Source organism: Pipistrellus hanaki, assembly GCF_964339955.1.
Source record: "Pipistrellus hanaki genome assembly, chromosome: 9".
Taxonomy (NCBI): Eukaryota; Metazoa; Chordata; class Mammalia; order Chiroptera; family Vespertilionidae; genus Pipistrellus; species Pipistrellus hanaki.
The window spans coordinates 9,012,234-9,040,184 of NC_140511.1; the positions used below are offsets into that span (position 1 = coordinate 9,012,234).

At 62.2% G+C, this 27,951-nt stretch overlaps 1 protein-coding gene across 7 annotated transcripts in view; it reads left to right on the plus strand.

The window, feature by feature from the left end:
• Positions 1-27,951, plus strand: part of DSCAML1 (DS cell adhesion molecule like 1) — a 271,439-nt gene that overhangs the window by 179,511 nt on the left and 63,977 nt on the right. For 6 of the 7 annotated variants that reach the window (XM_084895542.1, XM_084895540.1, XM_084895544.1 and 3 more), the window contains exons 4-11: positions 5,339-5,485; positions 10,964-11,242; positions 14,475-14,750; positions 16,305-16,601; positions 18,068-18,340; positions 25,312-25,590; positions 25,987-26,106; positions 27,108-27,284. In XM_084895542.1, the coding sequence (XP_084751668.1) occupies positions 5,339-5,485; positions 10,964-11,242; positions 14,475-14,750; positions 16,305-16,601; positions 18,068-18,340; positions 25,312-25,590; positions 25,987-26,106; positions 27,108-27,284 (1,848 nt within the window). Of the gene's footprint in view, positions 1-5,338; positions 5,486-10,963; positions 11,243-14,474; positions 14,751-16,304; positions 16,602-18,067; positions 18,341-25,311; positions 25,591-25,986; positions 26,107-27,107; positions 27,285-27,951 lie in introns of those variants that run through there. The other variant, XM_084895545.1, reaches the window with a different exon arrangement.

Here is a 27,951-nt window from a genome sequence, read left to right on the forward strand (position 1 = left end):
CCTTGGGGGTGAGGCTTTAGATCTGAATGGGGGACACAAGTCAGTGCTCAGCAGGAGGATTAGGGCTTCCAGGCAGCCAGCTCCCAGGTCCCACGCTGTGTCCTGTCCACTGCACCACAAGTCTGTCCTCAGTCCTGGGGCCCAGAGTCCAGGGGCAGGAAGGACGCTGGGCTTCCCTGGGCTTCTCAAACCGGGCTGTCGGCTGTCCCAGGCCCTCGGAGCAGCAGGAACACCAGGAAGGAAGGGAAGGCAGGTGCTCCCTGCCGCTGCTCGGGTGCTGGGCCCCAGACAGGGCTCATTGCTCCCCCGCCCGCCCCGCCCCGCCCCGCCCCACGCTCCAGGGCCTGGGAGGGAGAGCAGCCTGCAATCTGCTCGCTAGTCTCACCCGCAGGCTCTGGGCTCGGCTGACACGCTGTTTTTGTAAGTCTGTGTTGGACAGAGCGGTAATGGCAACCGGGATTGATTGCAATTTCTCCTTTGGAATCGGGAGTTCCCTGGGGACCAGTGAGGGCGCTCGGAGGCCTCCCGGGAAACGGACCCGGACTGTGACAGGCAAGGTCTCTTCCCTTCCAAAGGGACTGGGTGGCTTTCTGCCCTGGCCCACGCCTGGTCTCCAGGCAGCGCTCCATCCATTCTATTATACCGCCCCTCCTTGCTCCACACCCGCTGCGGTCCGCTGGGGCCATGGGCTGGGAGAGGGCAGGGGAGGGGAGGCAGAGCTGGAGCTCTGGGTCAGCAGGCAGCTCAGGGTCAGGACGTCTCTGTTCAAGCAGGCAGTGTGCCCCTGCCTCCACTGCACCACGCGCTCTGGTCTGAAGGTCACCGTGGGATTCCAATGGGACCCATCCTGGACCAGTGACCTCTGTGTCGGGTCCCCCCGAGGGAGGGACCAGGGAAGGCCAGGCTCAGGCACGCTGCAGAGGTCGCCCTTCTCCCTGGGCCCAGTTGCTCTGGGACTCCCCGTGTTTGAGGGGCTCCTGGGAAGTGTGGGTTCACTCACTGCAAGGCCTCCCTCTGAAGACGGGTCAGCCACAGTCCGTGCTCAGGCTGCCCTGCTCTGCGGTCACCTATGTTTGCTTCCCTTTGCCGGCTCCAAACCATCAGTCCCAGACTGGACTCAGCTGAGCGGGGGACCAGGACCAGGACCAAAGTGGCCCAAAGCATTGAGGGGGACAGTGGTGGCAGGAGCAGGAGAGCGCCCTCAGGATAAGGGGTGCCACAGGGCAGGAGTCCAGGCTGGCGGTCCGGCCGTCTGACGCCGTTGGAGGCGGCTCTTCTGGCCAGGGTCCATGCACTCAGCACATGTTCACTGAGCATCTGCTGCATGCCAGCGTGTCTGGAGGTGAGATACTGATGCCTCCTGCTCTCCGTGAGAAATACCACGCGCTCCGAAAACAAAATCCCGGTAAGGAACAGGGCAAGGATGTGAGACACAGCCTAATTTTGACAGAGGGGCCAGGCCAGGAGCTGGCCTTTGGGCCTAGACCGGAACCAGGCCAGGAGTGAGCCAAGCAAAGAGCATCGCGGGCACAGAAAGAACCGGCACAAGCAAAGGCCCTGGGGTGCGGTGAGCGCACCACACTGATTTTAAAGCACTGCCGTCATCCATCCCAAGGGGTCTTGCAATTCTGCCATTTTTTGAGTTAGGGATTTATGAATTGCTGGGGGGCCGTTAAAAGATGGTCTCATTTATTTCTCTCAGTATGTAAGTCCTCTACGCCAAGTGTTTCTTCAGCCTCTACTCAAATACCCATGATGACAGGAAACGCACTACTCACAAAGGCACTCATTTCAATCCTTTATGGTTGCGAGCTCCATCCCCAGTGTGGGGCGTGCAGGAAGCAGACGGTCAATGATTCTGTCTCATCATTGATGTTTCTATCTCTCACTCTCCCCCTCTCTTCCTCTCTGAAATCAATAAAAATATATTTTTTAAAATGGTCCCGGACACACATCCTAAATGGCCTCAGGCTGGGGGCTGGCACGTGCCTGGCTGCCTCGCCCTCCTCCTGCCTCTGGACCAGCCGCCCCAGGAGGAGGAGCCCCGCTGTGGAATGGCGGCTCCCACACCATCCCAGGGGTGGCTGCTCCCATGTGGATGAGGAGGGGGCTGCCAGGCCAGCAGGAAGCTCGGCCAGAGCCAGCAGGGAGGCCAGCAATGTGAGGAGCCCTGGTCCTCGGACCCCTCGCCTGCTGGCTGGCCGCTTCCCCCCCTCACTGCACTGCTCCCTCCACAGGCCTCCGCTCCCTCCTTCCCAGCAGGCCCATCGCCGACTCTGCACACGTGCAGGGTGAGGCTGCACACGGCCCCCCAGGGATCAACATAATACCCCATCTTCTCCTTCCCCTGCAGCTCCCGGCGCCTTTGTTTCAGGAGGCGGGTGCTGTGTCTGGAAATGTTACTGCAATTAAATATGCACAAGCAGGGGGGAGGGGGAATGAGGACAATGAAGGATGTGAAACATCAGACACAGCAGCTGCTTGTTACTATAGAAACCCCAACTCCCTGCCACCAGCACCACAGCACCCCTTCCTCGCCTAAAATCCCAGGGGCCAGTCTTCCTGGTCCGGGGTTTTGGCTGTCCAGGGGGAGCACCTGTGGGCATCGTGGGGTCTGGCTGTCCAGGGGGAGCACCTGTGGGCATTGTGGGGTCTGGCTGTCCAGGGGGAGCACCTGGGGTATCGTGGGGTCCTGACTGTCGAGAGGGAGCACCTTTGGGCATCATGGGGTCCTGGCTGTCCCGGCCAGGGCACCTGTGGGCTCATAGGCTTGATTTAGAGTCTTTCCTATTCTTTCTCACTCTCCACCTGCGCCCCCCCACCCAGCCACCAGCTCTGACCCTGGTCCTAATTGGCAGCAACCCCCTCCAGTAGTTCTGTGTCCCCGTCCAGTTACTTAGTAAAAGGCAGGAGAGCTTCCGCATTTGTCTGGGGTGGGGTGGTTAGGGTTAGGGCTGTGAGGGGCCCACAGCATGGAGACAATGAGGCACGTTCGGAGTCTGGGTGGGGAGCCAGGCTTTCTCTGCAGTCATCTGGGTGCTCTCCCATGAGGGCAGTGCCGGGCTTCCTCTCGCTTCTATTCCGTCTTTTACCCACAGCCCTGTGTGGGGTCTGCACCGAGGGGTCTGTGTTGGAGGGGGTGGGCCCACGGTCCAGAAGACTGGCAGGCTGCCAGGAAGCTGTGGTTCATGGGGGGATGGGTCCCAGCATGATGGCACTCAGCATGGATCGTGTGACATCCGGGCCTGGGACAGAGCCCGTGTCCCAGGGAGAGAGAAGTGGCCTCCCAGCGGCGCCCTGAGTGACCGCAGGAGAGGTGAAGAGAACGACAGTGCTGCTGCCTCTCCGCCCGCCCAGCCCCAGCAAGTGCACACGCCTGAGGCTGCGGGCCTTCGGCTGGCTCCACAGGCCCGATCAGATAAGGCCGATTGTCAGCTCCCACCAATAGGCAACGTGCCAGGCACATAGTAGATCTAGTTGTATATAAAGATTAGCGAGGGGGAGGGAGGAAGGCAGGAAGGGAGGGAGGGAGGCAGGAGAGAGAATTAGATGCACCAATTTGTAGATACACTGAAGTTTATTCAGAAGCAAGAGACCCACCAGGGTGATGAGGTTATATGAACCCACATGAAAGGAGTAACCGTTAACAAATAAAATCCCAAGATGTGTAACTGGGAGGAAACTCAAAGGGCAGGATGGCTGCCCCCAGTGTGTGATGGGAGGGGAGTGAGCGGTGCTGGTGGGGGGTCGGCAGGCTCCGTGGCAGAAGCAGCCCCCCCCCCGGGGGGGTGGGGGCGCACAGAGGGAGCCTGGAGAGGCCGGCTGCGAACCAGGAAGGGCTGGCTGCCCGTCAGAGCCCTGGATCTGGCTGGGTCCCTGACAGGAGGTGAGCTCCCAGCCCGGGAGATACTCAGATGAAGCTGGAGACCTTTGTCAGAGATCAGCCAGCGTGGCTCAGGAGCTGAGCGTCGACCTATGAACCAGGAGTTCACGATTCGATTTCCGGTCAGGGCACATTGGGGTTCGATCCCCAGTAGGAGGCATGCAGGAGGCAGCTAATCAATGATTCTCTCATTGATGTTTCTCTCTCCCCCTTTCCCTTCCTCTCTAAAATCCATACAAACACATTGAAACAAAAAAGATGTGGTCAGACACTGCAGCTTTTCGCCTGCACCTGTGCAGTCTCCTGCTGAGTGTCCTCTGCGGAGTCCCCACCTCCAGGTGCAGAAATCATGAGCTGGTGCGTGGAGGGTGGGACACCACGAAATATCCCTGTGAGGAGGGAGGGTGAGCCAGTGTCAGAGCTCTTGTCATCGGCTGAGGGGGTCACTCAGCCCACAGGGGGATGCCACCCTCCACATAACAGGATAGGAAGGTACGGAGCACCCAGCCTGCCCCCTGTGAGGTCCTCCCCACGCCAGCGTTACCCCCCCCCCTTCCCGCCCCCAGCTTCCTTCTCGGTCAGCATCACGTCCGGACGCCAGGCCCACCCCATGGCAGTGGCCGCTGGGGTCTCCCCTGCCCACCTGGCGCTGCTGAGTTCCTGCTCAGTCTCTGTCCGGCTGGTCTGGGTGGAGGACACGGACTGAGCTAAGGAAGCCCAGAGCCAAATGCAAGCCCCTCCCCAGCGCTCAGGCTCACAGGCTCCCCGTTACCAGTGAAAGCAACTCTGCCTCCAGTTCTAATTTCCAGTTGGGACCCTGGGAACTGTGAGAAGAGGCTCTGGCCTGTGTTTGTTTAATGCAGAGGGAGAGCTGGAGCCAGAGGCCTGCCTGCTGTCCGCTCAGGCTGTGTCCCGACAGCGGAGATGACTCTCCCAGGTGTAAGAACGAAAAGGCATGCGCATGGAAGGCCTTTGCAAGCTCTTGCAGAGTAGGACAGATGAGGACTTCTGGTCGCCAATGAGCACTTACCGTGTACCAGACACTTGGTTATTTTTTTAATCTTTACAGCCACTGTATGAAGTACTATTTGCACCTCTTTGTACAGGTAAGGCTCAGAGAGGTTAAGTAATTTGCTCTAGGTCACACAGCAATAAAAGGAAGAGTCATATTTGAACCCAGATCTCCTCTGACTCTCAAGTCCCATGTCTTTCTGTAAACCTGAGGCATTTACATGTAAAGGAATAATTACTGTGACTTCTGTGTTTGCGTAGAGACTCCTCATCCTTTGGAGCTGTTACCCTGCCTGTGAGCCTGCACCAGCTTTACCCTTTTCCCCTTCCCTTCCCCTCCCTGGGCAGCAGTCCTGGCAGGGGCAGGGCCAGCTGCCACCAGAATTGCTTCTGGTGTTTGCCCAGATGGGGGAGTAATGGGCCCCGTCCCGCTTGTGTCTCCAGAAAACAGGTTTTTTATCACTTTCCACGGCGGGCTGTACATCTCCGACGTGCAGAAGGAGGACGCCCTCTCCACCTACCGCTGCATCACCAAGCACAAGTACAGCGGGGAGACCCGGCAGAGCAACGGGGCCCGCCTCTCTGTGACAGGTAGGCCGGGGGCGGGGGGGCCCTAGCCCAGCCCTGAGACTGGGCATGGCCACACATGGATCAGGGTCTCAGAGGAGGTTAAAGGACTGGTATGGAACCACTGGGGCAAACCTTGCCCAGTTTGTTTTGGGGGGCCCTTCATATAAGGACGCAAAAGACAAGTTATTTATAGGCGCCTGTGCCTGAGGAAGGCCCGCTCCCCTGAGGAGCTGAGTCACTATTATCAAACAGTGAGAGTCACGGCACCCCTCCCCCGCCCCCACCACCACCCGCTCCCTTTGCCTTTGCTGCTAGGAAGCTCAGGTAAAATCTGATGCTCATTGATGCCACAACAATGGTTAGATTTGCTTGGATTCATTAGACCACATATGTCAAACACAAGGCCCGCGGGCCAAGTCCAGCCCGCCAGGCCTTGCAATGTGGCCCGCACCGCGCTGTCATCACTGCACTCCGCTGTCAGTTTATGACATTGTCAGTTTATGACTGTTCAGTAAACCATTCGGCCCGCGATTTAGGCTGGATTTTAGATTTTGGCCCCTTCTCTGATTGAGTTCGACACCCCTACATTAGACTAAGTTGGATTAGGAAGCTTTTTATTGTCCTTCTACCTCTAAGTATTTAAGATTCTACTTTATCTATTTATAAGTACATTTACATTTTTTGTGGTAGCCCACCTCACAGCATTTGAAAGTAGGCAGAAGAGCATTTGTGAACATGAATATGTCCACATTAAGTAAAGGTTCTTCTGGAGTGATCACTGCCGCTTCAGGAGGGGTGGGGCTGAGATTCCCTGGAGCCCGGGGCCAGCCCCTCCCCTCCCCTCCTGTGCCATCTGTCAGTCAAGCCCTCACCTTCGCCAGTGGGGGTTGCTACTCTTCCTATGTCTATAGGTGAGAAAAGCAGGGCTTTGGGAAGCCAGCGCTTCACTGCAACTCACAACCTGACCCCAGCACCCCCAGCGGCCGACCCCCAGGGAAGGGGCCGGGAACCCCACCCCACACTCAGCCACAGAGTGAACAGGGGCGCGTGGAGCCCCGGGGCCGGGTTTCTGGGACCTGCTCTCCCAGGAGCGCCCGGGGCTTCCTGCCACCTGCAGGCCACGCACTCTCACCTCCTCTCACCACCTGCAGGCCATGCCCTCTCACCTTTCCTGTTCATCCTCTCCAACCAGTTCGCCTTAATGCTGGCCGCTGCCTCCCCTGGCTGTGACAGCTTCCTAGCCACTGTGGCCTGCAGTTTGCAAAGTTCTGCTCTTGAGGAGATGGGATTGGGGCGGCTTTGGGAAGGAGGATGGCCGGATGGTCAGAACTCCTGGTTTGGAGTCTAGGCCCCCAAATTATGCCAGCTCTTTGGGCCTCTGGAAGAGGAGCCAGACAGGCTGACCGCTCCGATGCCGGCGCCTCTGGCGTGGTGTGGTGTGGGGAGGACTGCCCTGACCAGCAGGTGGCTCTTGCCACGTTCTTCTCTCATTTGTTGGCAAGCCCAAGGGGACAGGAGCCAGGAGGGCAGGGATCAGGCTCTCTGGTGCCTCCTGCACCTGGCCCTCCGCCTGGCACACAGCAGGTGCTCAGTAAACAGGCATGGAATTAACCCATGCCAGAGGGCGAGGAAAGGGGGCTGCACTATGAGGCTCCCTCTTCGGGGCTGGACGTAGGGGCCGGCCACTTAATCCCCAGATGTGTCCGTGGTTCCATCCGGACACAGGGGCTTGTCTGTGCATGCTGCTCGCTCTCATCCGCACGGGGAAGGCACGGACACCCCACCTCCTGCAGGCCTGTCCCTTCCCTGGCACAAATATTTAGCCTCCATCCTACTAATTTCACCTCCATTGGGAGGGGACTAACGGGACTCTCTCAGAAAAGACACTCATTAAACTGGAGGAGATGCCAGCCCTCCTCCTTTGGTCTTTGTGGCACCAGCTGTGAGAGGAGAGGGTGAGCAGACAGACAGACGCACAGCCCACACAGAGACAGAAATGAGGACAGGAAGGCGCCTAGACAGACAAAGGGGAGAGGCTCAGGCTGGAGAGGAAGACATTCCACAGCGGGGAAGGGACCCACAGGGGGCAGCAGAGAGCGGAGGCAAGGGAGCAAGGGAGCCAGGGGAGGGCCCTGCTGTGACGGGATGGGATGGGACCAGGCGATCTGCAAGCTGCTGTCTTGGCAAAAATACAGCTGATCTGGAGCGAGGCCGTGGGGAGGGGAATGGGGAGGGAGTGCCTGTCAGGCCTCAGCCTCCAGCCCCACGGCCCCCAAAGTTTCAGGCCCACCTGGGGGGGGGGGGGGGGGGGGACAGTCCCAGGGACTGCGGCTTTCACTGAGGTGTTTCATTCTGTGGCCAGAGCCCGTGAGCCCCGTGAGCCCTGGGGCTGGGGCTGGAGAGTCGTGGTCCTGCCCAGCAGAAGCTCTGGGCCAGCCGCGAGGCCAGGGATGGGAGAGGTAGCAGGTGTCTGGGCGGAGGCACCGGGTGGCCGAGGGGTCTGAGCCCGACACACCCCCAAGGAATGGCCCCCCTCCTGCTCCCCAGGCCCAAAGGCAAGAAGAACGGGTGGGCCCGGTGCAGGGGCGAGCGCTGTGGGTGGGCACAGAGGAGGGTGAGAGCTGCAGCCGCATCAGAAGCTCCTTCATCCTCAGAGCGATTGATGGAGTGAGGGGGAGGGAGGGAGGGAGGAGGGGATCCGGGACATGAAGCAGCCACACTTCCGGCCTCGCCCCGCTGCGCACCAGCTGTGCCACCGCATCAGAGAAATGAGGTCTCCCGCCTCACCACCTCCTCTGTCAGGTGGGCGTGACAAAGTGTACCCCGAGGGTCCTGCAAATTAAATAGGGTCCCGCTGCAGGCAGCTGGAGGAGGGCTGCTGCTGTTGCTGCTGGCTCTCGTTCCTTCCACATTTCCCCGGCGGGGGGTGGGGGCGGGGCGGGGGACAACGCCCGTGTTTTGTGTTCTCCTAAGCAGAGGCGGCAGTTGCAAGAACAGTGGGTCCCCACCACTGGCCCCCGCCATCGGTGCTTTCCTCCGGCCACACGTGCTTTCAGCCCCTCTCCTTCGGTCTTTGTGGCCCGCTCCGCGGACATGGTGTGTGGTGGCTTTTATAAAAGAGGGACCCAGGGCCACAGCGGCTGAGACCAGAACAAGCTCCCCAGGCCACAGAGTCCAGAGCCAGGGCTGGAGCTGTGTCTGGGGTGTCCTTCCAGGAAGCACTGTTCAGCCTCCGGGGGCCTAGCGGCCCGAGCTCGGCACCCGGGGTTTCTCAGGACCCAGCGCCCGGCTCCCAGCCCCCTCCAGCCGGCAGTGCCGAGCCCCGGCTGCACACGCCCCGGTGCTCCCTCCGCTCCGAGCAGGAGAGCGGCTTCTCTCCCGCAGAATCTAATTTCACGCCTGAGCCTCGCTGATTAATCCCCTGCCCCTCCTCCGCGGCCTGTCAGCCCCTCCGCTTGTAAATTCCGCGTGTGCCACAGAATTTGTGTGTTTTGCATCAATTAAGTGTCACTTTGAGTAATTCCTCCCTGGCACCGTGTTTGTTTATCCCAGCAATTCCCCCGGGGGGTGGGGTTAGAGCCTCAGGAACTGGCAGGCAGGGAGGCCTGAGAGCACTGCCCGGCTGGTCCGCACGGCCTTGCCACGTCCCCACGGCTGTGCCACATCCACAAGCAGTGCCACGTCCACACGGCGGTGGTGGTGGTACGCCCCTCGATGGTGCCACGTCCGCACGGTGGTGTCACATCTGTGGAGCCAGAGCTCACACGTTGCCATGTTGTCCACAAAAGCCTGAGGAAGCAGGTGCTGAGGGCACTGGTGACCTGTGACCCCTGCGTCAGCACAGCGTCTCGTGTGTCCCAGGGGCTCATGCGGGAGCAGTGGGAGGTGGAAGGGAGCAGAGCCTCTAGCAAGTCCTTCCCAGGGCCCGGTCCCCCCGGGGAGCTGAGCTGAGCTGGGGCGGGGGAACGGCCCTGAGCCCGGGAGGAGGCAGGGCTCCGTCACCCGTGAGAGCGCTCAGCACTGGATGCGTCACCTCCATCCGGCTTGCTGAGCCGGGTGTGGGCGACCTGGTTCTGCTCCGGGCTCTGCGGTCTGACCCCGCAGGTCGCTGCCTCGCTCTGGTCTCAGGTCCTCATCTGGGAGCCCACCAGGCCCCTGAGCCGGAGGCTCTGCCGTGGGGGGACCCGCTGTCCACGCTGTGCTCCCCGCCATCCTCCTCAGACACCAATGGTGCCAAGCCGGGCCCTGCTCGGTGCCAGACCCGGGAGACGCAGCGATGGGCCCACACTGCCCCGAGCTGCCCGCAGTCCCCTGTGCTCACTGCTGCTGGCGAGGACCGTGGGGGAGGGACAGTGATTTCTCCCGGGAGAGAGGAACCTCCTTCTCACTTACTGTACACTCGCCCACACCCTCATGTGTACATGTTACACTTTCAACTGTGTCTTTAAAGAGAAGAGATTGTTTGAAAACAAAATGAAGGAAAAGGAAGCTCTGGAGCCCAGCGGGAGTGGCCTGTCCGGGAGGGGGCAGGGGGCACCGTCCCAAGGATCGGTGCTTCCGCTGCTCGGAGAGAGGAGGAGCGGCCCAGGAGGTGGGACACGGGTCCCACAGGCACAGCGGAGGGCTGAGAGGAGGTGGGGGCAGTGCAGGCGGCCAGGCCAAGAGTGCAGTGGGAACTAACCAGGGGCTGGGGGCTCAGGGCAGGCGTGCTCTGTGTCCTGTGGCTGCAGGGGAGCCCGAGGAGCTGTCAGGCAGGGGAGCCCCAGGGGGCGGAGCCCGGGGGCCTGTCAGGGTGAGCGCCAGCCGAGCGAGCAGCGGGCACCACCCGGAAGTGGCACAGCCGTCGCTCCCGGACCGGCCTGCTCAGGCCTCCGGCCTCGGAGTCTAGGGCTCAGGTCCTGCTTCACTGCCTTCTCTGGGTTTGGAAAAGCAACCAGTGGGTAACTGTTGGGGGCAAAGAGGGTGTTTGCAGAAGGCTCAGCTTGCAAGCCCTCTGGGTGCTGGGGACGTGCACTATCTGGTGAGGTGACGGGACAGGGCAGGCGATGGTCCCCATCTGAGGGGACCCACAGGCCAGGCTGAGGCCCAGACCAAGCCTTCCCCATCACCGCCAGCCTAGACCACGACTCTCATGTCACAGGGACTTGCTGCTCCCGGGCTGGCCAGCCTGCATGAGCTGTAGTGTGAGGGGCCTCACACTCTCCCTCTGCACCTCAGGCTCTTCCCTCCCCATCCTCTGTCTGTCTGTCCTTCTCACTGAGCCAGCCTGTCTTTCCCCAGCCCCTGCTCCCGGCCCGGGGTCTCAGGGCCTCCGTCCAGCAGGAGCAGAGGTTTGGGTCAGTGACTGGCTCAGGGAGACCCTGAGAACCCTCCCACACCGGGTGTTGCTCTCAGGGCACCAGTGGGCAGCAGGGTCCTGCTCCGGTGCTGCCCTCCCTCCCCCAGCCCCACGGCACCCAGCCCAGGGCCAGCGGACCACCCCCACGCTCTGCCTTCCAGACCCTGCCGAGTCCGGCCCCGCGATCCTGGACAGCTTCCACTCCCAGGAGGTGTGGGCCGGCCACTCCGTGGAGCTGCCCTGCGCCGCCTCCGGCTACCCCACGCCCGCCGTCCGCTGGCTCAAGGATGGCAGGCCCCTCCCGGCCGACAGCCGCTGGACCAACCACGTCACAGGGCTGACCATCAGCGACCTGCGGACCGAGGACAGCGGCACCTACATCTGTGAGGTCACCAACACCTTCGGCTCAGCGGAGGCCACGGGCACCCTCACGGTCATAGGTGAGTGGGGAGGCTGCTCTTCCAGCCCTGTCCTTGACAGTGACCTTGGCCGTGGCCTTTAAGAACACTTAAGGGGTTAGGGGAGGGAGCTGGGGGCAGCTGTGCCCGACTCTGGCCACTCCGGGGGCCGTCTCCTGGTTGGGAGGCAAAGCAGGAGCCTGCCTCTGGCTCCAGCACGGTGAGAGAGTAAATGGCAGCTCACACCCATGACAACCTCGGTGCCCTCTTCTGTGCAGTGGGATCGTGACCCCTGGCTTCCTGCCTCCCAGAGGTCACAGGTCAGATGGGCCAAGAGGGTGATGGGGACAGGTTTGCACGGTTTCTGGCTGTGGGAGGGAGCCCAGCGGACGTTGCTGCACTAAAGAGAGCATAACTGTCCCATCAGACACTGGGTAGAAACAGCCAGGCTTCCTTCGGGGGGGGAGAGGGGGGTGTCCTTCCTGCTGCTGCCCCGCTCAGGGCCCAGGGGGGCGAGAGGCCCTGGTGCAGAGGGGAGGAGAGGCAGAGGGCTGTGCCAGGGAAGAGCCTGGAGCAGGATTGCTGAGGCCCAGGGCACCCTCTGCGCCACCCTCTCTCCCCACTCCGCTGCCGGCCTCACATTGCCCTCTGTGAGGTGAAGAGGCACCGAGTCTGACTCAGGTCTGCTCTGGGGGCTGCAGGGGGCAGCTGGCAGTTGTGGGCCAGGTTCGGAGACACTCGGGGGTCTCACTCCCGTGGGGCAGCAGTGGCCTGAGTCCTGAACATGGTACCTGATGGCAGCAAGACGGTCACTCGACCTGGGCGGGGGTGGAGGCCACCCAAAGTGCTCCCACCTACCCCCATGCTGCCCCTTGCCACCCCCTCACCACCCACCCCACCACCCCCTTCGCCAGGCCTCAGGAGCACAGAGCTGCGGGTCTGCAGGCCATTGGGGAGACGGAGAGGCCAACCTCTCCCGGGCCGGCCTCCGGGGCCTGGCCCGCATTCAGCCCAGAGGGGCCAGTCTCCTCCGCACAGCCCGGGGTTCGACAGGTCGATGTGCCCATCTGCTCTGTGAGGGGTCGCACCCCACCGGAGCTCACTGACACCCTGAAAGAGCAGGAGGAGCCCAGGACATGTTCTGGGCGTGACAGTGACACCCAGAGGCGTGGGCAAGAGTGCTGAGAGCCCCGGGGTCTGGGTTTCCTCCAACACACAGGCCGGGTGCAGAGAGGCCGACAGAGGGACAGGGTGCCCCCACTTCCTGCACTGAGCACGGTCCCAAAGGCTGTGGTCTAAGTTAATTTCCCCCTCCCCACTCTCCTGCTGCACACACATTCACATTCACACTCACACTCACACTCACACTCACACATTCACACTCACACATTCACATTCACATTCACACTCACACACATTCACACTCACAGATTCACATTCACATTCACACTCACATTCACATTTACACTCACACATTCACACTCACACATTCACATTCACACATTCACATTCACACATTCACACTCACACATTCACATTCACACTCACATTTACACTCACATTCACACTCACACATTCACATTTACACTCACATTCACATTCACAGTCACACTCACACTCAAGTATAGCCTCAGAGAACAGGTCAGGACATAACCCCAAATCCTTGGAAAATGAGCAAACTTGATTCTGGGTAATCTGGTGCCCACAGCACGTACAGGCAAGCAGGTACTCTCTCTCTCTCTCTCTCTCTCACACACACACACACACACACACACACACACATGCACACACATGCACATGTATAGGATTCGGTACCCAGGCACACACATCCCTCTGCTGTGCATGCTCACGTCCTGGCACACACACTGTTCTCCTCAGACCTCAGCTCCCACCTCCCCCCGCCAGGCTGGAGACCTGGGCTCCCAGGGGAGGGACAGCTTCTCCCTGTCTTCCGTCTTCTCTGAGAGCCCCGCTCGGCCAGGGTCACGGAGGGGGAAGCAGTGCTTTTCCTACTCCCCGCCAATTCTGCAACCAAGCCCCTGGCCCATGCTGCCTCCATGCCAGCAGGACAGCGAGCAGAGCGCAGCTGGCAGGGCTGGGAGGCCTGGCGGGCGGGCAGGGCTGCCTGTCCCACGGGGCACTGGCACTCCCTGGGCACAGACGGAGGCTGGGAGCCAGGAGGGGGAGCTGGCATGAGCGGCCCAGGCTGGCTGCACCCACCAGACAGACCTGTCCCGTCTCCTGTCGGCCGCCTCCCTGGAGGGGTCTGGCCTCCTCGCTCGGCCCTCAGGGCCATGGAGAGGAGGGGAGAGGCCACTGGGGCTGGGGCCAGGCGGCCAGTGCGTCATTGGTGAGCAGGACTCAGGAAGCAGCATGACAGAAAGATAGAGAGGTCACCTCAGCTACAGGCTCCATCCTCTGCCCGTCAGGTCACCCGGCTCTCAGGTGGCTCACAGGGAGAGACAGGCTCAGAGGTGATTGAAGACCACGTGCTTAGCACGGCGTTAGTGCACCCAGGGGGGCCCGAAGAGGGACCTGAACCCGGCCTGTGGGAGGCGTGGGGGGCGTGGGGGGCGGAAGGCTTCCTGGAAGAGATGACCCCTGAGCTCAGGGTGGAGGGTGGGAAGGAATCAGGTAAAGGGCAGGAGTAGCCCCCGGGGTGCGGGCAGGCTGCCTGAGGCTGCTCCTGAGACGAGGGGCAGGTCCTATTTGGCCTGATGCCCTTGAATGCCACCCTGAGCTGCTGGGCCGTGGAGGTTCTGAGCGGGGCGGTGGCAGGCGGCAGCGCGGGGACAGATGGGGGGACATGGAGATGGGAGGCAGGAGCAGGCTGCGGGGGCCAGGCCGGGAGCCGGGTCTGCAGCTGGGCAGCTTGGTGGGTGAGGAGCAGGTGGCCTGGGGCGTAAGAAGGAAGGCAGACCGCAGACGGCAGGATTGGCTCTCTGGGGTAAGAGGGGAGTGGTGGGTCCAGGGTGCTCCTTGGCTTGGGGGGTGGGTGACAGCAGGATGATGGGCCAGTCCGGCCCCATCCAGCTCAGGGAGCGCCCAGCCCCTCGGAGCAAAGGACCCCCAGAAAGCACAGCCCCTCCAAACCGCTCTTGGCCTCACTGCCATTTCACAGACGAGTAAGCTGAGGCCCAGGGAGGGCGTCACAGTCCCAGCCCCTCCGCCCAGGGCTCTGCACCAGGGCCTCTGTGATCCCGGTGCACCCGCAGCCACATCCCCACCGGAGCCCTTTTCTCCCCCTTCGCCCCGCTCCCGCCCGCCTGGCCAGACCCCCTCCACGTGACCCTCACACCAAAGAAGCTGAAGACGGGCATCGGCAGCACCGTCATCCTCTCCTGCGCGCCCATGGGCTCCCCCGAGTACACCCTCCGCTGGTACCGCAACACCGAGCCGGTGCTGCCCGACGAGGCCATCGCCATCCGCGGGCTCAGCAACGAGACGCTGCTCATCGCCTCCGCCCAGAAGAGCCACTCGGGCGCCTACCAGTGCTTCGCCACCCGCAAGGCCCAGACCGCCCAGGACTTCGCCGTCGTGGTGCTGGAGGGTGAGCCGGCAGCCCTCGGAGGGCGGTTTCGGGACTCGAGGCCCTCAGGAGGTGCCCGGGCCCAGGCGCCCGCCTGCCCCCGATGGGAGGCCTGGGGCGGCTCTCTCTGCGCCCCGGGAAGATGTGCCTCAGTTAACCCTCCCAAGGGCGCTGGGGAGACCCTTGGCTAAGGTTCCGCCCTGCAGTGGAGGAAATGGAGGTTTCGGCCATTTCCCCACGGTGACGTGCCCGTCAGCTTAGAGCAGGGACATGGGAAACGAGGCTGGTGGAAGGGCAGGGAGTGGGGCGGAGGGACCCCGGAAAGGAGGCCGAGAGCAGGCACTGACCAGCGGGCATCGGCTCTCCAGGCACCGGCTCCCCCCCGTTGGAGATAAGGGCCCCAGAAACGGGCAGGGGCTGAGACTGGCAGGACGTTGGTGTGACATGTGGGTGGGGGTGGAGCGCATGTTATATTTGCCTCGCTTTCTTTTTTCTGTTTGTTTGGGGTTTTAATGCCCATTTTACGCTTTTACACCAATCCTGGTGGAAGGAAGGCCAGGCCTCCTCCCCCCTGGGTGGGGAACAGGGCAGAGTCCCGGGAGGAAGCTGGGCTCCGTTCACCTCCGGGGCAGCCTGTGCGGTCAGCCAAGACCAGGCCCAGCGCAGACCGCCAGCACGGCCTCTGGGTGGCTTGCCGCTTTAAGCCTCAAACTGCAGGCTGTTTGCTGAGCACCATCACCCCTCACCCCGCCCCCTTCTGCCAGAATTAGAAATGGGCCCTGACTCCGCAGGTCCGGCTGGGGCAGCCCCGAGTCCACACACATTAACCTCGGCGCCTCTGCCTGTTAATAAACGGAGGAGGGGGTGGAGAAAGGGGAGCGGAGAGATGGATGTTTTATGAGGCACCTGCAGTCCTGTCCTAGGCATCTGTAATGCATTAGTTTAATCCGTGCAGCCTCCGGGTGAGGGATTTAACCCAGCTCCCCATTATCACCATCCTCTATGCCAGTGTTTCCCAAACTTCTCTCATGATGAGAATCACCTGGTGGAGTTGTTAAAACACAGATTCCTGAATCCCAACTAAGAAGTGCTAAACTAGAATTTTTGAGAACATATAGGTAAAATTGCATACCTAACTTAGTGCTCTGTATATAACATCTGTCTTAGAGCACTAGTTAAGTATACAATTTTACCTATATGTTCCCAAAAAATCTAGTTTAGCACTTCTTAGTTGGGATTCAGGAATCTGTGTTTTAACAACTCCACCAGGTGATTCTCATCATGAGAGAAGTTTGGGAAACACTGCTCTATGCAGACGAGCTGGACAGACTCAGAGGGGTTCAGTCACTTGCCCACAGACACAGAGCTAGCGTGCCTGAGGGAGGATTCGAACCCAGGAGCCTTCAGTCCCCTGCAGTAGTGCCTGGCACCTGGCGGGATTCGTGAATAACGCGAACCGCTGCCCCTGAGAGATCTTTGCGTTGTCCTGGCCGCCGCTTCCCCCCCTCCCCGGGGAAGGTGGTAGGGGACGGCCGCCCCGCGGCTCGGTGACCTGAGGGCTCCTCGCTCCTGCAGACGGCACGCCCCGCATCGTCTCCTCCTTCAGCGAGAAGGTGGTCAACCCCGGGGAGCAGTTCTCACTGATGTGCGCGGCCAAGGGGGCGCCGCCGCCCACGGTCACCTGGGCCCTGGACGAGGAGCCCGTCGCGCGGGACGGCAGCCACCGCACCAACCAGTACACCATGTCCGACGGCACCACCGTCAGCCACATGAACGTCACGGGCCCCCAGATCCGGGACGGGGGCGTGTACCGGTGCACCGCGAGGAACTCGGTGGGCAGTGCCGAATACCAGGCGCGAATAAACGTAAGAGGTGCCTGTCTACATTTAAATATCAGAACAGGCCCAGGGTCCCTGTGCGTCTGTGTCCTCATCTCCGTGGCGGTGGCTCCCGTGCTCAGTGTCCTTTGACTGTAGTAGAGGCCTCTTTCCTCCTTCTCCCCTCCCCCCCGCCCTCCACAGTCCCGTCGTCCGTGCGTGTGTGCGTGTGTGTGTGTGTGTGTGTGTGTGTGTGTGTCTGGCAGTTTCCTGCCTTGGCGTCCCCGCCCACTCCACTCCTCTCCCCTTCTCCTCTCCTGCAAGCTGCTCTGAGCCCATTCCATTCCCCCATTCAATCCCTCTGGCCGCAGGTGTATAAGCGCCAGCCAGCACCCACCTCCCACCAGGGCCTGGCCTGGACAGGCCAGGGAAGGAGCGGAGGGCCCAGGCTGACCTTTGACAGGGGTGTCCACCAAAGCTGTGTTCCCAGTGCTCCAGGAGGTGTGAGCAGCAGGAGCCGTAGCATCCTCTCCTCCCGATCCTCTGCGCCTCCTCACTCCCCACGGCTCAAGCTGCCAAGCAGGAGGCTCAGGCTGGGTGGGGTCACCCCGAGACCGCCAGCCCCAAGGGGCGGAGCCCTCAGTTCTCCAAGCCGCTGGGATGAGAAATCTTCTCTGGAGCCCTTTGCATCCTGTGACATCAGTTGGCCCTCATCTCACCCTACCAGTGACCTCTGACCCAAGCACAGAGGAGGCCCAAGGGAAGAGAGGGGGGCTCGGGACCAGGGGTGCTGGTGGCTCCGTGGGGAGGGGAGGGCGGAGGATCTTGCTAAGCGCACCTCAGCCAGCAGGTCTACAGCCCCAGGAGAAACGCGTGCCCTCCATGCGGCCGCCCTGCCCGCCTCTCAGCATCTGAGAAGGACGGAGCCGCGGGTCCTGGGAGGGTCCCTGGGCAGCTCCTCCCTCCTGGGAGGGAGCCTGAGCCAGAGCCTCCTGTGCCCGTCCAGCATCCCCGCTCGGTGCCCCTGAGCCCCCACACCCACAGGACCATCTGCCCCGCTGACCGGTGACCCGGGGCCCTTCCCAGGGGCCACATTTGCCCGTGGAGAGAAAACCTCCCTGTGGTCCTTCCACAGCATTATACGCAAATTGAATGGAAATGACAATGTCCACGTTTCCACTTTAACCCCAAATCGTAACTCCTCAGAAAGGAGGACTCGCCCCCGAGCTGCCTTCCTGGAGAGGCCTCGGCGCCCTCCTGGGCCCTCCCCCATGCCCTGGGCAGGAATGGACGCCTGTCTGTTTGCAACTATCGAAGCCAGTAACTGTGTCCCGGAGAGAGCCAGGGTTCCCCCCGGTCCCCGGCTCTGCCTCCAGCCGGTGATGAAGGCCAGCCTCCCCTCCCCACCAGCCATGTTCGCCCTGATGGTCTCAGAGCCCAGCACTGAGGACAGCACCCAGGCAGCGGCCGCCCCAGGCTGACCGCCGCCGCCCCCCCTCTCCTCCCTCCCGACCCCGCCAGGGCCCCCCAGCATCCGGGCGATGAAGAACATCACGGCCGTGGCCGGGCGGGACACACTCATCAACTGCAGGGTCATCGGCTACCCCTACTACTCCATCAAGTGGTACAAGGACGCGCTGCTGCTGCCGGACAACCACCGCCAGGTGGTGTTTGAGAATGGCACGCTCAAGCTGACGGACGTGCAGAAGGGCATGGACGAGGGCGAGTACCTGTGCAGCGTCCTCATCCAGCCGCAGCTCTCCATCAGCCAGAGCGTCCACGTGGCCGTCAAAGGTAGGCCCGCCCCCAGCCACGTGGCCGGCCCCGGGGCCGCGGCCTCTGCATCCCAGCATGTGGGACACCACGGGGAGAGGCTCTGCAGGGTGTCTGAGGGGCAGGGGCAGGGGCAGGGAGGCTCTGCAGGGTGTCTGAGGGGCAGGGGCAGGGGCAGGGAGGCGCCTGCGGGGACACATGGGGACCTCTGCATTTAGGTTTGCTCACGGGCTGCCGGGCAGGACAGCACTGGCCCCGGAGGAGCCTGGGAGAGAGGCCAGCACGGAGATGGCAGGCTCTGTAGGACCCTAACGTCAGCGCGGAGGGCCCACCAGAGGCCAGCAGGAGGCGGCGAAAGGGGAGCCAGGAGCGGTCAGGCAGCAGGAGGCAGGGTGCAGGGAGCAGGCGCTGGGTCCCGGGCTCCCTTCTGGGGTACAGACTGGCAGCTCTGGGCCTGCTGGTGCCGCTTGAGGCCTAGGAAGCACCTCCTGGAGCTCAGGCCCCGGCCTGGGAGCCACTGAGTGGCTGTGGGTGAAATGAATGAATGACTATCAATGCGCGAAGGAATGGCTGCCTGAAGAAATGAGGGAGGTACTGGTTCTGGCTGTGCCTGGGTGTGAAGCTCCCTGCCAAATCCCCTCCTAGAAGCGCAGGCCGGGGACAGCGTGGGCCGGTGGCCTGGCTGCTCCGGGAGGTGGGAGGTGGGAGGTGGGACCCGCCAGGCCTGGCTGGGAAGAGGTCAGGGAGAGCCAGGCAGCCTCTGCCTAACCCAGAAGGACCCAGGGCTGGGCAGGCAGTTCGGGAGGAAGGAAGCTCCCGGGTGACTGGAGGAGGCAGGAGGAGAGACCGAGCCGTGAGAACACCTGGACATGGGCGTCACCCTGGTGGCGGGGACACCTGCTCCCAGAGAAAGCTGGCCTGGTCCAGGGGACCCCAGCGGGCCCCACGCTCCTGCCGCAGGGGGAATGAAGGCTGTGATGGGAAGAGGGCGGTCTGGGAGAAACATGAGTGGGGAGGCGGACGCTGCCTTTGGTTTGGCCCCGAGCCCGCAGTGGGGAGCAGGGGCATGCGTCTGGGGACGGCGGGCGGCCTGAATGTCGGCGGAAGGCGGGGTCAGCGCTTCTCTGCTGTGCTCCTCGTCGCCAGTCGCCCTCGCTGGCACACAGGAGCTTGTCACATGCCTCCTTGTGCACCCGCCACCTGTCACAGCACTAGACGGTGTGTTTCTTGAACTGAAGCTGGACAGCCGTCTGGCTTAGAGCGACTTCCTGCAAGCCTCCCTTGAGCCCCGAGACCTGGGCGCCCTGTGGCCACCTCGGGCCCGGGGTCCCCTATGGCGTCTGCCTTCCTGCTTCCCGGCCAGGCTGAGGGCCACCGCGGCCGTCTTCTCAGCCAGAGGCCTCTGCCCAGCCCAGGGGCTGGTGCTGGGGGAACCTCCGGCCCCAGGCCACAGCCCCATGGCGCCCCCTCCAGCATCACAGGCCTCCTGGGTCCATTCCCATTACAAGTAGGAGACCGAGCGTTCCGGTGTAAACATCACATATTGGAACATCCGACCTCTGCTCCGCTCCCATAGACCGCCCGCACCATGAGCACGTGGCCTGGTTTGTTGGCTTGAAAAAAAAACAAAACACAAAAAAAAGAACAGGCCTCCAGCGAGCGGTGGAGCACGAGGAACATCCTGAAAGCCGCTGCTCATCAATTATTCATCCCCACTCAGGGAGCGATCAGTCCTAATGAATTGAATCTGATGCCTTCCGTCTGCGCGGCTCGCTGGGCCTGAGGAGGTTGTGCAGTGCCGAGTGACAGTGTCTCCCAGCCCGGGAGGGTGTGTGCATGTGTGCGTGTGTGTGTGCGTGTGTGTGTGTGTGTGTGTGCGTGTGTGTGTGTGTGTGTGTGTGTGTGCCTACAGGCAGAGCCCGGGCACCAGCACCCGGGCTGCATGACTTTCCTGCGTCAGGGATGTGGGGTATACGCCCTGTGCCCACACTCCGCATCCACCCTCCACAGCTGAAATGCAGCCCTAGCAGGGTTTCCACCTGCTTCCTCCCCAGACCACGAGGCAGCGCTGTGTGAGGAGCCCCTGCCACTCCCAAAGCTCGGCCCTCAGCGCCCCCTCTCCACTGCCCCTCCCCTCCTCATTAGCATGCACTTTTGCAAAGAAGCTGTCAGGACTGATTAGGAGCGAGCTCCTGATTAGCTGGTGTGCTGCTTCCCAGCTCCTCAGAGAGAAGGCGGAGGAGGTGCGGGGTGTGGAGAGCGGCACTGGCCCAGGGAGGTTGGCCGGGGGCAGGGCTCCAGACCCCATCCCTACTGCCTGGCTGGGACATGGCCCCTCCCCCAGGACCAGAGCCGAAACCCCGTGTGGGAAGGGCCAGGGGCAGGCGGGCAGGTGCTAGAACCTCAAGACCAGCCGGAAGCCCCGCATCTCTCAGGGGTCAGGCAAAGCCCGTGCTGCTCCAGGATTTGGAAAAACGACTGCTGACTCCATTTCTCCCGGGACTGCTTGTCTTCTGATGAATTTTGAAACACTGAGCCGAGAGCAGCGCACACAAGATTTGCATGCAGAAGCATACACACACTTGTGCAGAGACCTGTGTGCATGAATACCACGCACATCCACATTGGCACACACCATATGCATGTACATGCAGCCTGCCCGCACCTGCACAGACATGTCCATCGTACGTGCCGGCAGTTACATATTCACAAATGTTTCCTCTGTCCATGTCCTCCTCCGAGGCGAATTCCTGAGCCACAACGGCAGCTGCAGGTGATGCCACAGAAATATTGCCGGGGGTGGGGTGGGGGGCAGCTGTGGCCGGAAGGTGGAGGGATCGAGGGGAGGGAAGGCACGGATGCTGAGGGCCTCCTGGACTCTGGTGCGTGTGGCGGCGGCGGGCAGCGGAGAGCCAGGCTGCAGAGCAGCGGGTGTTGCCTCTGGGCACCAAAGGGATCCTTGGCGGGACGCCGAGGGCACAGGGCCCACCTGGGCCTGCTGTCTTCAGGGCGCCCTGTGGCTGAACAGTGATGTGGCATCAGAGCCTCCTGGGCACACGGGCCGAATGTGTATCCCCTCAGGGGGCAGGGCTGCCCCGGCGCCTCGTCCTTGGTCCTTGGCTCAGGGAGGGGGCGTCTCCATCCCCACAGCTGGGCCTCTCGGGGCCTCTGGGGCCGGAGCGAGAGCATGAGAGACTTTCTGCCCGGCCCAGCGAGGCCGGAACCAGGGGAGGGTGCCACGTCCTGTGGAGAGCAAACAGGAGAGAGACTCTCACATTCACACACGTCCCCTCACCCTCATCCGCAATGCCCGCACTCCCCACCCCCATGCAGCCTTCCCTCCTGCTCTGCCCAGCCCCTGCCCAGCCCCTCGGGTGGAGCCCGCGGAGGACCGCCCTCCCCCAGTAAATGGGCTGCTGTGACCACAGGCTCCAGAGAGAGCCCCCTGCCACAGGCCTGGTCCTGGCAGAGACGTTGTTTGGAGGGACCCGCCAGAACCACAGGAGGGGCACACGGTCTCACTGAGCTGGTCACCCAGGTGTGCCGGGCGGGGGCACCGAGGCAGCTCCTCGGCAGAGGGGCCAGGCACACCGATGGGCAGCACCATCCTTGTGGCCGCCAGGGCTCAGATGGCGACGGTGCCATTCCCTCAGCGACGCTGACCATGCCCTGCTCCCAGCACTCAGGCCCTGTGCTGGGCAGGCACACAAGCCCCGGCTCAGGACCCCTGCTGGGGGGAAATGGCACGAAACGGAGTGGGAGGGAGCGTGAGCGTGGAGTGCATGGTTTGCAACTTGCGCAGGCGGCCACGGAGGCCTTCCTGGGAGGAAGTGATTCCTCCTAAAATACTATAATAGACGCTACGACCGAAACACCGGCCTTGGGGCCTCAGAGATAACTTGGTCCCCCTGCCCCTCATTCCCACTTTGCAGATGAGGGCGGCGCCGAGGCTGGGGTAGAGCAGGGTGGGAGGAGCCTACCTGCCGGGTCACGGGGACAGAGTGCGGTCTGGAGTGCCGTCCTGCCCACGTCCCCACGGCAGGGAGGAGACACTGCCACCCTCCAGCGCCCATCCCCTGCCAGAGGGCCAGGAAATACAGAGGCTCCGTCCCAGAGGGTAAGACAGTGTCCACAGGCCGGGCTGGCGGGCACGTGCCCTCTGCCACCCTCTCCCCAGCAGGAGGGTGAGTCCTGCCGTAGCCGGACGCCTCGTGGGCCCCCCACTGGCCTCGCAGCCGCCTCACCTGCAGCACCTTGTCCTGGCCCCGCCTCCCTCAATGCCGACCGAGCTGCCCTCCTGCCAAGAGGACATGGCCAGAGCAGGGCTTCCGGAGAGAGAAGTCCCTAGAGACGTGGCATCTGTGCCCGCCCCCCCTTTTCAGGCTGCGGGTGGCCCTGCAGAGGCCCCGGCCAACACCTCCATCACCGCGAGGAGGTCAGGGCCTGGCTGCTGGGATGCCTTCCGGGGCGGGAAATGGACACCTTCAACCAGCCGTGTCCCTGCTGAGCGCGGGAAAGGCGCTGCCGACTCCGCTCAGAGGGCGGCCCCGGCCAGGCAGCTCCCGCGGGCACACCCCAGCGCCCCACACCTGCTCCTCGGTCCCCCCACTCCCCGCCCCCCTAGTATTCAGCGAACAGCGAGGAGCCAGGACCCCCCTGTGTTCTCCCCCTCCGGGCAGGGTGCCCCACCTGCAGGCTCTCCGAGGGCCAGCCCCGAGCCAGGGATTCTGTGCGCAGCTCTGCTCCTCGCATTCCTCCCAAAGCGAACCCTGAGCACCCACAGCCTCACTCCCATCCGCCCACAGCAGGCAGCGAGGCAGGAGCCTGCGGGTCTCAGAGGTGTCTGGCCACCTGCCCCCACCGGTCAGCACAGGCTCCAGCCAGTCCAGGGGAACGTCTGACTCCGGGGGTGCTGGCGGCCCTCCCTCATGGTCTGTCCAGGAGCCTCAATGTTCCACTTGGAAACCCATTGGCCTCTGCCTTTAGCACAGCCTCTCTCTCTCTCTCTCTCTCTCTCTCTCTCTCTCACACACACACACACACACACATCTTTAAGGGTGTGTGTGCTCCCTCACACTCCCATGCGGCCTCCCCATGAAGCCGCAGTGGCCAACTGGACGGCACTTGGTCTGAGTCCCGCGCCTCCTGTTCGGACGGTGCTTGTCCAGCACTCCCGGCGGCGGGCACGCCCGGAGCGTCTGTCTGTGGTGGGCACGTGTCTGCCTCCGGAGCCACACGGACATGAAGCCTCAGCAGAGCAGGCATCACATAAATATTAGATGGCTCCGTTAATTAAGGAATTAACCTGCCTCTGTAACTTGTTCCGCTATCCAAACCCCTTCTTACTGAGAGACAGTTTTCCTCTCGCCTGAGCTCAGGCTTCCTGCCCAATTCTATCCGCCGCCTCCATCTGCTCTGTCCTCCGTGGGAACGTCCGCCGGACCGTCCTGCCCAGAGCACAGCCGCCCCCCTGCCCTCCCCCACCCCGCCGCGCCCCTGCCCCCAGCCCTCGCTGGGGCAGCTCCTGGCCATGGGCTCTCCAAACAGGAGCCAGCTCCGGAGGGCCAGGGGGGAGCTCCCAAACTCTAGCAAAACACAGCCCCTTGAGGAGCAGCACGGAGCCCCCTCTCTTTCTGGATGAACCCCACCTTGTGCTCTCACCACCCCGTGCCCTCTCACAGGTAACCACTTAGGGTCAGGCCAGGGAATGATCTACAGACATGTTCTTTCATGCTGTTCCCACCTGCCAAGCATGAGTTGGACTCAGTTTGCCCTGGTTACTGCCGGATGGAGCTCCCAGGTGCCAGGGAAAGGGGTCGTGCAAAGGCTGCCTCAGTGCCCCAGGACCCACGTGCGGACAGGCTGCAGGGCCGGGCGGAGGGCAGGCCTTCCAGGACAGGTGGCAGGCCTGCTGGGCTCCAGCCGAGGGCCTTGGTGGGGAGGATTGGGCTGCTGGGCCTCAGGAAATAAACTGGGCGGCAGATCTGGGCTCTGCCATGATTCCACCAAAAAGCCCAAGGAGGCCAGGGGCCCACATCTCATCTAGGCATACACACACACAAACAAAAACAAAAGCAAACCAACAGAGCCCAACAGAGGAACCTCTGGGACGCGTCACCAATGAGCACTTGGCCATTACTAGAGTCAGGGTTCCAGAAAAATCTGTCTGGCTATCCAGACCCAGCACACCACCCGGAATACTGCGGAGGCTGCAACCCAAAGAGCAGAGGCAGCCATAGCTGGGGGGGGCGGGGGGGGGGCAGGGGATGGCCAGAGTCCCAGAACACCTGGCGGACGAAGGACCTGGATGTGGGTGGCTCAGGAATGAGAGGGGTCAGAAGCCACTGGGCTGGCACACATGGTGGGAGGTGAAGAGGACAAACGCCCCTAGGTGCTCACTCAGGTGCCCCCAGGCACGGGCTGAGGCGAGGGGCTGTGGGCGCTGGTGATGGAGTGAAGGTCGGGTGGGAGATGGCATTGGGAAGGTGGGTGAGGGCCCTGCTGAGGGTGTGGCTCTTGCCCGATAGGACATGCAGACAGCATCCCTCCTAGATGTCACCTCTCTGGACCGAGAGCTCCTGAGCCAAGACCTTTCCCAGCATCCAAAGGGCTGCCGAGGTGTGACCATGTCCGCCTGGCCACCGGCTGGCGTGCACAGGAAGCCGCCTCCCGCCCGCTCTGGGAGGGCCTGGGGCAGAGAGCAGGTGCCCAGGAGCGGGGAGAGGTTTCTGGGAGAAGCAGCCCTGCAGTCACTGGGCTGCAGGAAGGAGGTCTCCTTGCCTCCCGCTGCCCCCACCTCCTGGGGAAGCTGCTGTGGCTCACTGAGTTGTCATAGAGATGATGGCTGACGCTCCAGTCGGAGCTGACAGGAGGAACCCCACCGCAGCTCAGACAGGCCTGCGCTGGGGTCGGGAGGGGCCCGGGGGAGGCCGGGGAGGCGGTGCGGCTGGCCGGGCTGGGCATGGGGACTGACAGCAGTCCCTCCCTCCCAGTGCCCCCTCTGATCCAGCCCTTCGAGTTCCCGCCTGCCTCCATCGGCCAGCTGCTCTACATCCCCTGCGTGGTGTCTTCCGGGGACATGCCCATTCGCATCACCTGGAGGAAGGACGGGCAGGTCATCATCTCGGGCTCCGGCGTGACCATTGAGAGCAAGGAGTTCATGAGCTCCCTGCAGATCTCCAGCGTGTCCCTCAAGCACAACGGCAACTACACCTGCATCGCCAGCAACGCGGCCGCCACCGTGAGCCGGGAGCGCCAGCTGGTCGTGCGCGGTGCGTGGGGAAGGGCGGTGAGGAGGGCAGGGCACGAGAGGGGCAGGATCCGGCTCTGATGCTGCTCAAAGTCTCTGGGTCTGGGTTTGAATCCCAGGCTTAGGGAAGGTTGGCTCTGGCAGTTGCCTTAATGATCAAGAGGTTCAAACCTCTTACTTTCCAGGCCAGGACACCAAGGCCTGGTGATGGGGGGGCGCTTGCTCAGCTAGCCACTGGCAAAATCAGAACTGGCACTCAGAGCTCCCAGCTCCCAGCCAGCACCCAGCAAGAGTTCTCAGGAGCTCTGGCTTACAGCAGTCCAGGCAGGCCTGGCATTGACTGGCAGGTGCCTGAAGCCCCCGAAGGCCTATCAGAGACTGAGGTGATGGGTTTCTCCCGCCTTCCCTCTTTCTGCAGTGCCCCCTCGGTTCGTGGTACAGCCCAACAACCAGGATGGCATCTATGGCAAAGCTGGTGTGCTCAACTGCTCGGTGGATGGCTACCCCCCACCCAAGGTCATGTGGAAGCATGCCAAGGGTAAGACCCTGCCAACCAGTGACTCTGAGCAGCCAGGGAGAGGGGAGGGGGGACGCCAGTGAGGCTCAGGCCTGGTTCCCCCACATCCCTGGGCCTGGGTGGGAGGCCCGGGTTCTGAGTTCCATTGGGACCCCGGGCTACACCCAATCTGGAGGTCATCCAGGGTCTGTGGGCTGGCAACAGCTGTCATGCTGACTCAATGTCCTTTTGTCCCCACAGACTGACCTCTCCACTTCCCCTCCAGCCTAGAACTCAGGGACCTCTGTGTTCCCCACTTCCACACGCCCCCATGGGGTCCCCAAGCCTCATCAGCCCCTGCTCCTCACCAGTTTTTCTGGGATCTTGGATCTTGGAGCCCAACTTCATGCCAAGGACGCATTTCGTATCTGACTAAGCCCCACACCAACCTCTTATCTAGACCAGTGGTCAGCAAACTGCGGCTTGAGAGCCACATGCGGCTCTTTGGCCCCTTGAGTGTGGCTCTTCCACAAAATACCACAGCCTGGGCGAGTCTATTTTGAAGAAGTGGCATTAGAAGAAATTTAAGTTTATAAATTTTGACTCTCAAAATAAATTTCAATTGTTGTACTGTTGATATTTGGCTCTGTGGACTAATGAGTTTGCCGACCACTGGGCTAGACCATGTCCAGGGCTGACACTGGGAGGGGTTGTGCCCAAAGCCCCCTGGAAGGGTGGCTGGCCTCCTTCCTGGGCGTGGCTGCCAAGTGGCCTGAAGACAACTCTTTCTCCCACCCTGAGGAATTCACCCCAACAAGCTCAGTGCCACGTGGGCAGGCCAGCTCCAGCTCCTCACTGTGACCTGGCAGGCCCAGCTCTCTGGGGGGTCCCTCTGTGGCCCAGGAAACAGGCGTGGTGTGGGCACCCACACAGTGGCCTCCGATTTTCAGGAGAAAGGCGGGGGACATTCCCTGGGGCCCTCCCACCCACCCAGCTCACCCCCAGCCCGGACAGCAGCTCTTCTAACCTCCGCCTCCTTCCAGGGAGCGGGAGCCCCCAGCAGTACCACCCGGTGCCCCTCACCGGCCGCATCCAGGTCCTGGCCAACAGCTCGCTGCTGATCCGCCATGTCCTGGAGGAGGACATGGGCTACTACCTCTGCCAGGCCAGCAACGGCGTGGGCACCGACATCAGCAAGTCCATGTTCCTCACCGTCAAGAGTGAGTCCTGCCCCCTGGCCCTCGCGGCACCCTGGGCACGGCCAGGGCCCATCTCTGCACCCACCTGCCCTTCTCGTGGTTTCCATTGGTCTGAGTGTGAAGGGAGGCCGGAGGGTTCCGAGTCAGACGTGGGCTTGGACACTTGGATGAGGATTCAAAAGCACTGCCACGCCCTAGCCGGTTTGGCTCAGTGGATAGAGCGTCACTTGTGGACTGAAGGGTCCCGCGTTCAATTCCAGTAAAGTGCACACACCTCAGTTGCAGGTTCCTCCCCAGCCCAGGCCCGGTCAGGGGCAACCAATTGGCATGTGTCTTTCACATCAGTGTTTCTCTGTCTTTCCCCCTCTCTTTCCCTCTTTCTAAAAATCAATTGGTGGGAGCGGGGAGCAGTCATCAGGAGCGCCGGTCCTGGTAAGCTCCTGAGGTGCTCATGGGATGTGGGATTTCTCGTTGACTTGGATCTGCAGGTTGGCAATGCCATCTGAATAGTCATATTGAGCCCTTCCTTTCTGTTACTTGACTGACACCTGCTTGTGTGTAACCTGTGACTTAGGGCTGAGAAAACCTGGGTTCTGACTTCAGATCCACCTGAGGGGCAGTGGGACTTGACCCAGGTACCTCACCTCTCTAGGCTCCAGGGCCCTCCCTGTACTGGAGGTTCATCCCC